At 41.6% G+C, this 12,262-nt stretch overlaps 1 protein-coding gene across 3 annotated transcripts in view; it reads left to right on the top strand.

Moving 5' to 3' along the window:
• armc2 (armadillo repeat containing 2) overlaps positions 1 to 12,262 on the top strand; it is a 169,463-nt gene that overhangs the window by 127,588 nt on the left and 29,613 nt on the right. For all 3 annotated transcript variants that reach the window (XM_048530320.2, XM_048530322.1, XM_059645236.1), the window contains one exon: positions 7,823 to 7,922. In XM_048530320.2, coding sequence (XP_048386277.1) covers positions 7,823 to 7,922 — 100 coding nt within the window. The remainder of the gene's footprint in view (positions 1 to 7,822; positions 7,923 to 12,262) is intronic.

The following is a 12,262-nucleotide window of genomic DNA, read 5'->3' as shown; positions in this document are numbered from 1 at the left end:
TCATTTGTAATCTCGCCCAATAGCTGGCAAACAAACCATTTTTATTTCCGGTCTACCTGCAGCCTACTTTTGTCCATTAACTCACAATATGTTGATTCGAACCCTATACTAAACTGTCTGTTCATTGTGTCTATATCAGGAGCTGGGCTGGAGGCTACAAATGCAGGTCGAGTAATGGGACATCTTTGTTAATAATGTGCAGTTGCTCTCTCTCTCTACCTCCCACAGCTTCTTGGGGTGGTCAGGTGGCAATTCTTTAGTGCCTGAAAGTAGAAATTGGAATATCTTCTGGGGTGTATCATGGGTAATAACAGGATGAGAGTGCGATGGGAGCTGACTGGTGAAAATATAAAACAGGAATGCTCTGTTGTCCTCAGTGATCTCCACAGTTCTTGAAGTCAGGATCCAGTCACAGCTGGCCCTATGACACTGAAAGGCTCAGTAAAGTCTAGGAGAGGCAACCATCCTGCTCCTTTCTCATTCTGCTCTGATTCTTTTTGTTTCTACTTTATCTTGCAAGAGGGAAAGTAGAATGTCAATGATTGTGTAGTATTGTGTTTGGCTAACGAACCCACCTTGGCTGAATTCCTGGAAATATATGATGGCAGCAAGACGTAGATGTGAGACTGAAAGCAGTTTGTGAGGGTTAGGTGAAGTATCTGGATGTTAGGTGAGGGTCCTGTAAGCCAGGTTCACTGCTGAATGATGGGTGTGGGGTGCATTGAGCAGGATGAGAAATTTAATGATAAGATGGGAAATATCATGAGGAGATTCATTTACTTCCCTTGACAACTCATGTGAGGCCACATTAGATTTTTTGTGCAGATTCTGAATAAGGGTCCAGACCCGAAATGTCAGCTTTCCTGCTCCTCCGATGCTGCTTGACCTGCTGTGTTCATCCAGCTCTACACCTTGTTATCTCAGATTTCTTGTGGCAGTGTTTTCAGAAACAGGAATAGAACTCCCTGGTGACCTGCTGCCATTCCATTCTGACTGTAAGCCCTGGGAGTCTCCAGCAGATCTTAACACACTGCCGTGGAGCCATTGGATCTGTCCTTCTGTCCACCTCTACTATTAATGCCTTCAGCATTGCATCTATCACTCAGGAACCTTCCTCCACTGATGTGATTTTTTTTTCTGATGTTTCAATTTTGCAGCAATTTTCTTCAGTGTAGCTTTCCTTTCAAAAGTGACATCTGCCTTTAAGAAGGTACAGCCACCTGATCCATATGATTTACAGGCAATGAAAACTGAACCCCACTCCAGTCCCCACTTTCCTCCACAGACAACATTGAGAAACAGAGAATGTGTAGGATTCACACAAGGCAATGCCGCAATTATTAAATGAGATGGGAACATTTATCTCCATGTTGTCCGGCTAATGCTGAATTTGGGCATGTTGTGGCTTGACTTGGATGCCCAAAAACAGGCCTGTACAACTTCCAACCAATGTTTCAGGTTCAATGACCTGACAAAAAATTAACTTTTTTTTCTCTCTCTATAGACCTGGCCTGAATATCTGTAGCATTTTCTGTTTTTATTAAAGCATGGATTGATTATTGTTAAAAAGACCAATCTTTATCTGTTAAGTGTGAAGCGACAAATTTTAAATTGGATACTTTTCTGTAATTTGGAGTCATAATACTGAGGTTTGCATTTCTTTGCTTTTGGGCAACTAGTCTCTCTTGACATTTTTAAATGTTCTTCAGTTCTACGTTACACACGTGTAGATGACTCGAATTGAAACTGTTATTTGTATTTTCTTTCTCCTGTAGGCTTAAGTGTACTTTAATCTGCTTTAGCTATTTTTAGTTGTTCAAGATAAATATTTCTGTTACTTTACATTACATTTTCATGACCTATAAGACAAATAATTGGTACGTAATTCAGTTAAGTTTAAGTTAAATAAGAATGATAATATTTATGTTGGATCCAATCAACCTGATTAAATATCAACCTTTTATGTAAAAGATAACTATGATAATTGCTTTAGTCAGTCAGAAAAATCACATGAACCATTTCAAGGATAAATCTGGAAAGAAAAGTTTGTCCATGCTGCTGCCTTTAACAAGTACAGATCTCTGATTTATATCATCAGATTAAGCCCTCATTTAACTCATTATTCTATGCTGTTTCTATCTGACACTTAACAAATTACTAAATAAATCTATAGCAAGTCAACAATTTTTCTGAGTTCCTGAAACCCAGAAAGTAACCTTAATTAAGGGGCACTTTCATTTTAACACTGTAGTCAGCCTCACTGGTAAAATTGTTGCAGAAGATATTTCCATACCATTATTCTGCTGTGCTAAAACATTGTGGGCTGGAAAAAATGGAAATAAATCAACTGATGTCTCGCAACTAATGAGTCATTGATGTCTTGAAATTAATTATGTTCTATATGTGTTAGAACTTTTGCTACTTCTCATGTGATTATTTGTTTTTCTTCATTTAATTGAATGTATAATTGTTGTTAAAGAGCTGTGATTAGGGAACATTAATCTTGTGCAAACAGTGAAATATGATTGATGTGATAGTGAAGTGGGTTAAGTCCATTACCCACATCTGCAATACATTTCAGGGAGTGTCCCAGAACATGTAGGGCACCTTGTAGAGAATGATACTTCAGATAATTCATGAGCACAAAAGCACCAGAGCAATAGGGATCACTGTTTCACTAGGGGCATTGAACACCACACAGGACTTCCCTAACTCATCTAGGACTAGTCAGTTTGTGATGTATCTAACCAGTAGCACATGAGATTTTGTCCCGCACTGGTGGTCTTCAATGAATGATTACAAATATCATCAATTCTCTGAAGATTGACAAATACCCTGTTTATCTTTGGCTGCATTTGCTGACACAATGCTTCCAATGAGCCGCTTTAATTTGCACATATACATTTAGAATCTTTAGATTCTCTCCTGTGCCCTTGGAGTTCCAAGAAGCTGATTCCTTTGGAACAGAGATAATGGGAACTGCAGATGCTGGAGAATTCCAAGATAATAAAATGTGAGGCTGGATGAACACAGCAGGCCAAGCAGCATCTCAGGAGCACAAAAGCTGACGTTTCGGGCCTAGACCCTTCATCAGAGAGGGGGATGGGGAGAGGGAACTGGAATAAATAGGGAGAGAGGGGGAGGCGGACCGAAGATGGAGCGTAAAGAAGATAGGTGGAGAGAGTATAGGTGGGGAGGTAGGGAGGGGATAGGTCAGTCCAGGGAAGACGGACAGGTCAAGGAGGTGGGATGAGGTTAGTAGGTAGATGGGGGTGCGGCTTGGGGTGGGAGGAAGGGATGGGTGAGAGGAAGAACCGGTTAGGGAGTCAGAGACAGGTTGGACTGGTTTTGGGATGCAGTGGGTGGGGTGGAACAGTTGCTTTGCAAGCATACATTACATTAGATCCCTGAAAGCTCCTTTGGAACACTCTGAGCCAAACATTGTTCTGCAGTCCTACCACATCTAGTCATGATCAGTAATGCACATTGAAACAAAGAGGATGATGCCATCCTCATTGATGGGAATCAAAGAAAATAGTTGTAAAAGATGAAGCTGAAGCATTTGAAACCATCTTCGGCCAGAAGTGCTCAGTGGATAATTAAATTTGGTCTCCATCTGAGGTGCCCACCATCTTGTTGCCAATGTTCAATGTATTTAATTCACAACATATACTATCAAGAAATAGCTGGATGTTGCAAAGGCTAAGGGCCCTAACAATATTCTGGAACTGGTATGAAAATATGTACTCTAGAACTTGCCAGCAACCCAAGCCAATCTGTTGAGGTGTGGCTACATCGCTGGCATCTGCCCAATAATATGGAAAATTTACCAGGTATGGCCTGTACCCAGAAAGCAGAATAAACTCAACACATCTAATTACTGCCTGACAAATTTACTCTTGAACATTGAAAAAGTGATAGAAGGTATCAAGCAGCATCTGTTCAGTAAAAACCTACTTCCTGACCTCCAGTTTGGGTTCCACTCAGGCTACTCAACTCCTGACTTATTAAGACCTAACTTTGAACATGGATGAAAGAGCTGAATTCCAGAGGTGAGATCAGAGTGCTTGCCATTGACAACAAGGTTACATTTGACAATGTATGACATCAAGTCAGTAGGATTCAGACATAAATTGCCAGTAAACAAAAAAAAACAAATAACTGCAGATGCTGGAAATCAGAAACAAAAACAGTAATTGTTTGGAAAACTCACCAAATCTGACAACAGTGGTGGAGAGAAAGCAGATTTAATGTTTCAGGTCCAGTGACCCTTCTTCAGAAAAAGATCTGCTAAGTTTTCCCAGTAATTTCTATTTTTACTAAACCACTGCTGGTCAGAATCAGACCCAGCACAAATGAATATGCCAGTGGTTGTTGGTGGTCAGTAACCCCTGCTCCAAGACGTTTCTGCAGGAGTTCCTCAAGTTAGTGTCCTCGGCTTAACAATTTCAGCTGTTTTATCAATGATTTACTTTTTATCGCAAAATCAGAAATGGCAATATTCACTGATGATTACACAATGTTCAGCACCATTCATGACTCCTCATAAACTGAAGTAGTCCATACCCAAATGCAGCAAGACCTGAACAATATCTGTTACATTGATGACTGTATCGGCCCCGCCTCATGCTCCCGAGAGGAGCTCGAACAGTTCATCTATTTCACCAACACCTTCCACCCCAACCTCAAGTTCACCTGGACCATCTCCAACACATCCCTTACTTTCCTGGACCTTTCTGTCTGCATCTCAGGCAACCACATACAAACCAATATCCATTTCAAGCCCACCGACTCCCACAGCTACCTGGAATACACCTCCTCCCACCCACCTTCCTGCAAAAGTTCCATCCCCTATTCCCAATTCCTGCACCTTCGCCGTATCTGCTCCCAGGATGCGACATTCCACTCCCACACATCCCAGATGTCCTCATTCTTCAAGGACCGCAACTCCCCCCCACCCCCCCCCCCCACCCCTGCAGTGATCGAGAACACCCTTGACCGTGTCTCCCACATTTCCCACACCTCATCCCTCACACCCCTCCCTCGCAATAACCACCCCAAGAGAATCCCCCTAGTCCTCACATACCACCCTGCCAACCTCTGGATACAACGCATCATCCTCTGACACTTCCACCATCTACAATCCGACCCCACCACCAAAGACATTTTTCCCAGCCCACCCTTGTCTGCCTTCCAGAGAGAGTCCCTTGTCCGCTCCACACTCCCCTCCAACCCCACCACACCCAGCACTTGCCTCTGCAACCGCAGGAAGTGCTACACCTGCCCCCACACCACCTTCCTCATCCCCATCCCAGGCCCCAAGATGACTTTCCACATCAAGCAGATGTTCACCTGCACATCCGCCAATGTGGTATACTGCATCCGCTGTACAGTGTGGCTTCCGCTACGTTGGGGAAACCAAGCGGAGGCTTGGGGACCGCTTTGCAGAACACCTACGCTCAGTTCGCAGTAAACAACTGCACCTCCCAGTCGCGAACCATTTCAACTCCCCCTCCCATTCCTCAGATGACATGTCCATCCTGCAGTGCCATAATGATGCCACCCGTAGGTTGCAGGAGCAACAACTCAAATTCCGCTTGGGAACTCTGCAGCCCAATGGCATCAATGTGGATTTCACCAGCTTCAAAATCTCCCCTTCCCCCACTGCATTCCAAAACCATCTCAGCTCGTCCCAGCCTGCCTAACCTGTTCTTCCTCTCACCTATCCCTCCTCCCACCTCAAGCCGCACCTCCATTTCCTACCTACTAATCTCATCCCACCCCCTTGACCTGTCTGTCCTCCCCAGACTGACCTATCCCCTCCCTACCTCCCCACCCATACTCTCCTCTCCACCTATCTTCTCCTCTATCCATCTTCAGTCCACCTCCCCCCTCTCCCTATTTATTTCAGAATCCTCTCCCCATCCCCCTTTTCTGATGAAGGGTCTTGGCCCGAAACATCAGCTTTTGTGCTCCTAAGATGCTGCTTGGCTGCTGTGATCATCCAGCTCCACACTTTGTTATCTTCAACAATTTCCATGTTTGGTCTGACAAGTGGCAAGTAATATTTGTACCACACAATTGAGAGGCAATAGCTATCTCCAACAAGAGAGAATCTAACCATTTCCTATTGACATTCAATGGCATTACCATCATTGAATCCCCGACTATCAACATTCTGGTGGATGCCACTGGCCAGACACTGAACTGGAATAACAGTATAAATATAGTGATTACAAGAGCAGGTCAGAGGCTAGAAATCCTATAGCGAATAACTCACTTCCTGACTTTTCAAAGACTATTGACCATCAAAAAGATGCAAGCTAGCAATATTGTTGGATACTTCCTACTTGCCAGGATGAGTGCGTCTTCAAGAATTTTGGCTTGTCCAGGATAAAGCCACCAACTTGATTGGCATCACATTCACAAACATTCACTCTTTTCACAAGTGACACTCAGTAGCAGCAGTGTGTACCACGAGCAAGGTGCACTGCAGAAATTCATCAGAGGTCCTTAGATAGCATCTTTCAAACTCAAAACCACTTCTATTTAGAAGGACAAGGGCAGCATACACATAGGAGCATCACCACCTGCAACTTCACCTCCAAACTACTTACCACCCTGACTTGGAAATATATCACCATTCCTTCAGTGTAGCTGGGTGAAAATCTTGAAGCTTCCTCCCTAACAACACCGGGGTTGATCTATACCAGCTGAACTGCAGCAGTTCAAGAAAACCACTCATTACTGCATTCTCAAGGGCAGCTATGTATGGACAGTAAACGGTGGGCCCAGACAGCGATAACTACATCTCATGAATGAATCAAAATGAAGTAATTAATGGAAGAGAAGCAGTTGATGCCTGTATTTAACATAATTATGTTTGATGGGTCTTAGAATTTATTCATACAAGTTGTGAGGAGAACACATGGTACATAAATTTATATTGTTTGAACCTGTATTAAGTAGTAGGAATTCAGTAGCTTGTTGATAACCAAGTGGTTTTTGGAATCATAGAATCCTTAGAGAGCGGAAAGAGCCTGTTAAGTCCACACTGACTCTCCAAAGAGCATCCTATCCAGACCAAGACCCTCACCCTATCCCTGTAACCCACATTTACCACAGCTAACCCACCTTATCTGTACATCCTTAGACACTACAGATAATTTAGCATGATCAATTGACCTAACCTACACATTTTTGGATTCTGGAGAAAACCAGATCAGCCAGTGGAAGCCAATGTAGACCCAGCGCAAACATGCAAGTTTCACACAGTCAAGGCTGGAATCGTTCTGTGTCCCTACCAGAATCTAATATAGAATCCAAAGAACCCTTACAGTGTGGAAACAAGCTATTCAGTCCAACAAGTCCACACCAACTCTCTGAAGAACATCCCACCCAGACTCACCCTGTCCCTGTAATCCTGCATTTGATATGGCTAATCCACCTAACCTCCATATACCTGGACACTATGGGGCAATTTAGCATGGCCAATCCACTTAACCTGCACGTCTTCAGACTGTAGGAGGAAACCGGAGCACCGGTAGGAAACCCATGCAGACAAGGGGAGAATGTACAAATTCCACACAGACGGTTGCCCAAGGGTGGAGTTGAACCTGGGTGCCTGGCACTGTGAAGCAGCAGTGCTAACCACTGAGCCACTGTGCTGCCCCTATTCGTGACACTTTTTCTTGGTATGCCTGCCATTAAACAGATGAAATCTTCTCTCAGAAAAATTAATATGGTGCAGGACAGAGAAACTGAATTTAAAGGTGTTCTATCTTTCCAGACTAATAGCATTTCATTTTTCTTCTATTTATAGCAAACTTTCAGCCTACAATGACTGTTGTCTTGCATTGTCAAAATGCACCAGCTGCTTCCAATTATTTTTGGCTATCCTCCACAGACACCAAAGGAAGCAGGTTAGTTTTAATGCAACTAAAATTCCTGCATTTCAACATCTCACATGCCTGAGAAACTGACTTGGGCTTGTATGTTTATGACAGATTAGTTTTCATTATATAATTACAGAATGATGTGACTTTTTTTCTATTTGAACATTAGAGTAGTCTGCTTGATGCTACTATCCCATTTTATCACGCTCTCCTGTTTAAACTGGGATGTCAAGTAAATAAATTATATTTTCATAACAAATATAATAAATGTTGTACAGTTAGGTTCCAAGAAGCACCAGGAGACCATAGTATTAAACTACACGAGCTTTATTATGGAGATGTTCTCTCTGTAGGCAGCAAGGTTAGATTAAGCTGTTTCTCACCCATAACGGCCAATGACATCAGCATTGTTATATCACATGATTGGACTCTTACAGTCCACCATACTTACATAAATACACAATATTCCTCTCCTTTTACATCACAGAATCCTGCAATGAAAGCATTTCTAATAGTCACAAACATACATTCAAAAGTCAGTAGGTATGATGCTTTGGAGAATATCGATTCTTATGTGGCTATTGATGCACCTCAGGTTTCTGTTTATTTTTCTTGTTGGCTTTAGCCTCTGGTGTTTTAGGTGTACGAGATTGTGATAACCCCTACAAGGCCCATGGAGAAATCATTAATTAGTCTCCTCGTGGAGTTGGTTGAGTATGATTTCCCTTGGTAAGAGGTAATGGCTTGCCTAGCTGGAACTCATCATCTGAGCCACTTCCTTTATAAAGCCCCAGTAATGCTCTTCTGGTGTAGCAGTAATGCCCTTGCCTCTGAGCCAGGAGTCCCAGGTTCAAGTCCTATCTGCTCCAGAGGTGTGTGACAACAATACTCAACAGGTTGATTAAAAGATAAATAAATCCATTCAAAGAAATTAAAAAACAAATAAAAAAGCAAGCTCAAAGGGCTCTTGAAGTGCAGTGGCAGTATCCCCACTTCTAAGCCAGGAGGCCTAGCATCAAGTCTGAACTGCTCGAGAGGTGTAGTCGCATCTCTGAAGTGGTTGATTGGATAAAAGTAAATCAGATCCAGAGTGTTGTTCAGACATAGCAAGAACTGTAGATGCTGAAGTTAGAGTCAATACAGTGTGGAGCTGGAGGAATACAATAGCTCAGGCAGCATCAGAGGAGCAGGAAAGTCAACATTTTGGGTTTATACCCTTCATCAGGTTGAACCATCACACTGCATTGACCAGAGTGTTGTTGTTGCACAGTGGTATTGTCCCACTCTCTGAGCCAGGAGACTGGGTTGAAGTTCCAGCAGCTCCAAAGATGTGTCATAAGAAAATACATACAGAGTCATACAGTAATACAGATATACACTTTTAGTCCAACCAGACCATGTCTTTTTAAAAAAAGCAGACTCAGAAATGGGCATGTGATTTGTTATTGTCTTTTCCTGTAACAACTGAATGTTCAGAGGCCGACATAATGTGTGGTATTCTGCAGTAAGATACCTTCTCCATTAGATGCTCCACTAACAGTTCTGTCCTCCGGCATATCCAGGTCATCTGTTTGGCACAGTGCGTCTTCACTTATTGTTGACAATTCAATTGTTGTCTATGGCATATTCATTCTGGTTGCCAAGAGTTGATTTGCATTACTTTCTCCATTCTATATTATCTCATCTGATTGTATTGTTTCTCTCAACAATATCTTTGGTCATGGATCTTTTCAGCAAAACAAATGCTGTGCACAACTGATGCTCTACAGCTTGCAATGCCAGAGAACTGAGTCGCCGAGTGGGTTTGTTCCACTATGCTAAAAAAAATTGGCTCAGTATTTTGGATAGTCATGTTGTGATTATACAATGTTCTTGAGTAACCTTTAAGAAATGTTTCATTATCTGAACAAACTTTTCTGCCAAACCATTTGTGGCTGGATAATTAGGAGCTGATAGGATATTTTGAGTTCCGTTCTGTTCTAGATAGCCTGTAAACACTTGTGATATAAACCATGAATCATTATCATTAACAAGTTGTGCCGCATAACCAAACCTTGCAAAGATCTTCCCCACTCTTTCAATGGCTTTCTCTGAAGAAATCATCTTGATGATGGCAACTTCAGGTCATTTAATACATGCATCAACACTGTGAAAAAACATTAGTCATTCAAAAGGTCCGGCGTAGTCAATATGGATCCTTTACCACGGTATTTTTGGCTATTCCCTGCGTGTTGCATTGCTAATGGAGGTAGGCCATGAACTCTTGCACAAGTTGCACATTTTCAAATTGAGCCCTGACCACTAAAAATGTCTTCTGGCTGTATCCTACATTTTGACAATGGCACAGTGACCTTCATATAGTTGATTTAAAACATGCTTCCTTAGCTGTACTGGAACAATGACCCTCATCCCCCACAGGAGACGTCCTGCTTTACAGATAGTTCTAGCCTCCATATAACAGCTTCAGTTCTGGTGTTGATCCTGGATCTTACCACAAAGTACCATTTTGATCATTTTTGATAGCAGTGGATCATTTCTAGTGTATGTCTGAACTTGTCCTTCCATTAGCGGAGTGTTCTCTACTTGATGGAGTGGAAAATGTCTATATATGGACTGTTTGTAATTGATTCATTTGGTTTAGGTAATTTACTGCGCCCATAGCATTCCTATGTAAATTGAATTGCAGATACCTAATTCTATAGGTGGGAACTGATAACGAAAATGCCCATAATTCTCCAGCAGTGAGCATAAGGCTCACTGCTGGCGAATTATGGGCATTTTCGTTATCAGTTCCCACCTATAGAATTAGGTATCTGCAATTCAGTTTACATAGGAATGCTATGGGCGCAGAAAATTACCTAAACCAAACCTGTATGAGGACCAAATATTGTAGTTAGTAATCTGAACTGCTCATAGGGTAAATTCCCAGCCATACAGGTATTGATGAAATCATCTCATTGCCAAAAAAATGATTCCTGGAGCTTTTTTCTCTGTCTGTGCATAGTTTGTATCTGCATTGGTTAATGATTTTGATACAGAAGCTATTGGCATCTCCTTAACATTGGATAATATGTGAGAAATAACTGCTTCCAGCTCATATATTGGTGTGGTGCATTGCCTGCTAGTTGCTATGGTAACTTAGTCAAAATGGTTCAGGACTTCTGTCTTTAATAAAGCCTCTTTGGCTTGTGTAAATCTCTTTCACATTGATCTTTCATTTGCCCTTCTTGTTTTGGCATAATAAATTAAACAATGGTCTGAGAGTGTTTGCAAGATTTGGGACAAACCTATCTTAGTAATTTATCAAGCTCAAAAATGATTGTATTTGATTTACATTTTTAGGCACTGATAATACAGTTACTTCTGAAGTTAACTTGTGTAATCCCTTAGCATCAATTACATGGCCTAAATATTTGATGAAAGATTTTCAAAAAGATTGTATTTGTCTTTCCTCACTCTTAGGCCATAACCTCTGCAAAGTAGCATCTAAATTGTGGAGATGCTGTTTTTCGTTTCTCCCCATTACTTAAATGTCGCCTAGGAACACTAGACTCCTACTAACCAACCTAAGATCTGATTCTTGGCACATTGGAATAATGCCTGTGCAGATGTGGTTCCAAATGGAAGTATCTTGAATTTAAATAGTCCTTGATGTGTACAATCATCAAGTGATGTGAATCAAGGTCTACAACCATTTGGAGATAAGCTTAACTAAGGACTTCTTGCTAGTCCAGCAAACAGGTTATTGATTAAAGACAAATGATACTGCTCAGCAGACAGTATTGGATTAATAGTGACCTTAAAATCACCACACATGCATACTGACCCACCTTTCTTCATTCCTGATATGATTGATGTAGCCTAATCACTCAAATTTATGGGTTCAAGAACTCCCATCTGAATAAACTTCTCTAATTCTGTCTCAGCCTTTGGTATGATTGCAAAGTTAGATCAGTGCCTTATGCAGTCTTTTGCTTGATTCTCACCCTTGACTTTCAATTTGACAATGATATTTTCCATGCTACCCAGATCCCCATTGAAAGCAATAACATGTTTCTTTCGAATTTGTGATAGATCAGTCTCGGAAGTTGACAAATAATTTATTTCCACCCAGTTGAATTTGATTTTCTCTAACCACAGTCTTCTCAATAAAGTTGGAAAATTCAGACTACCTGCGTAACTGAACATTCTCCTTGCCTGTATGCATACTTAATACAATTTTTGAGGGTTGCAGTGCAATGTCACTCAGCTACTTCTGATATACACTTTCATATATCAATGAAACCACTGCTCTGGTGTCCACTTCCATTCTTACTGGTTTGCCAGTCCTCTGTCTTCTCACTAATCTTCACCGCATTGTATGCTTT

The sequence above is a fragment of the Stegostoma tigrinum genome, chromosome 4 (genome assembly GCF_030684315.1).
Source record: "Stegostoma tigrinum isolate sSteTig4 chromosome 4, sSteTig4.hap1, whole genome shotgun sequence".
Lineage (NCBI taxonomy): Eukaryota > Metazoa > Chordata > Chondrichthyes > Orectolobiformes > Stegostomatidae > Stegostoma > Stegostoma tigrinum.
Note: the sequence above shows the minus strand (reverse complement) of the source record. Positions and strands in the feature narration are given on the sequence as shown.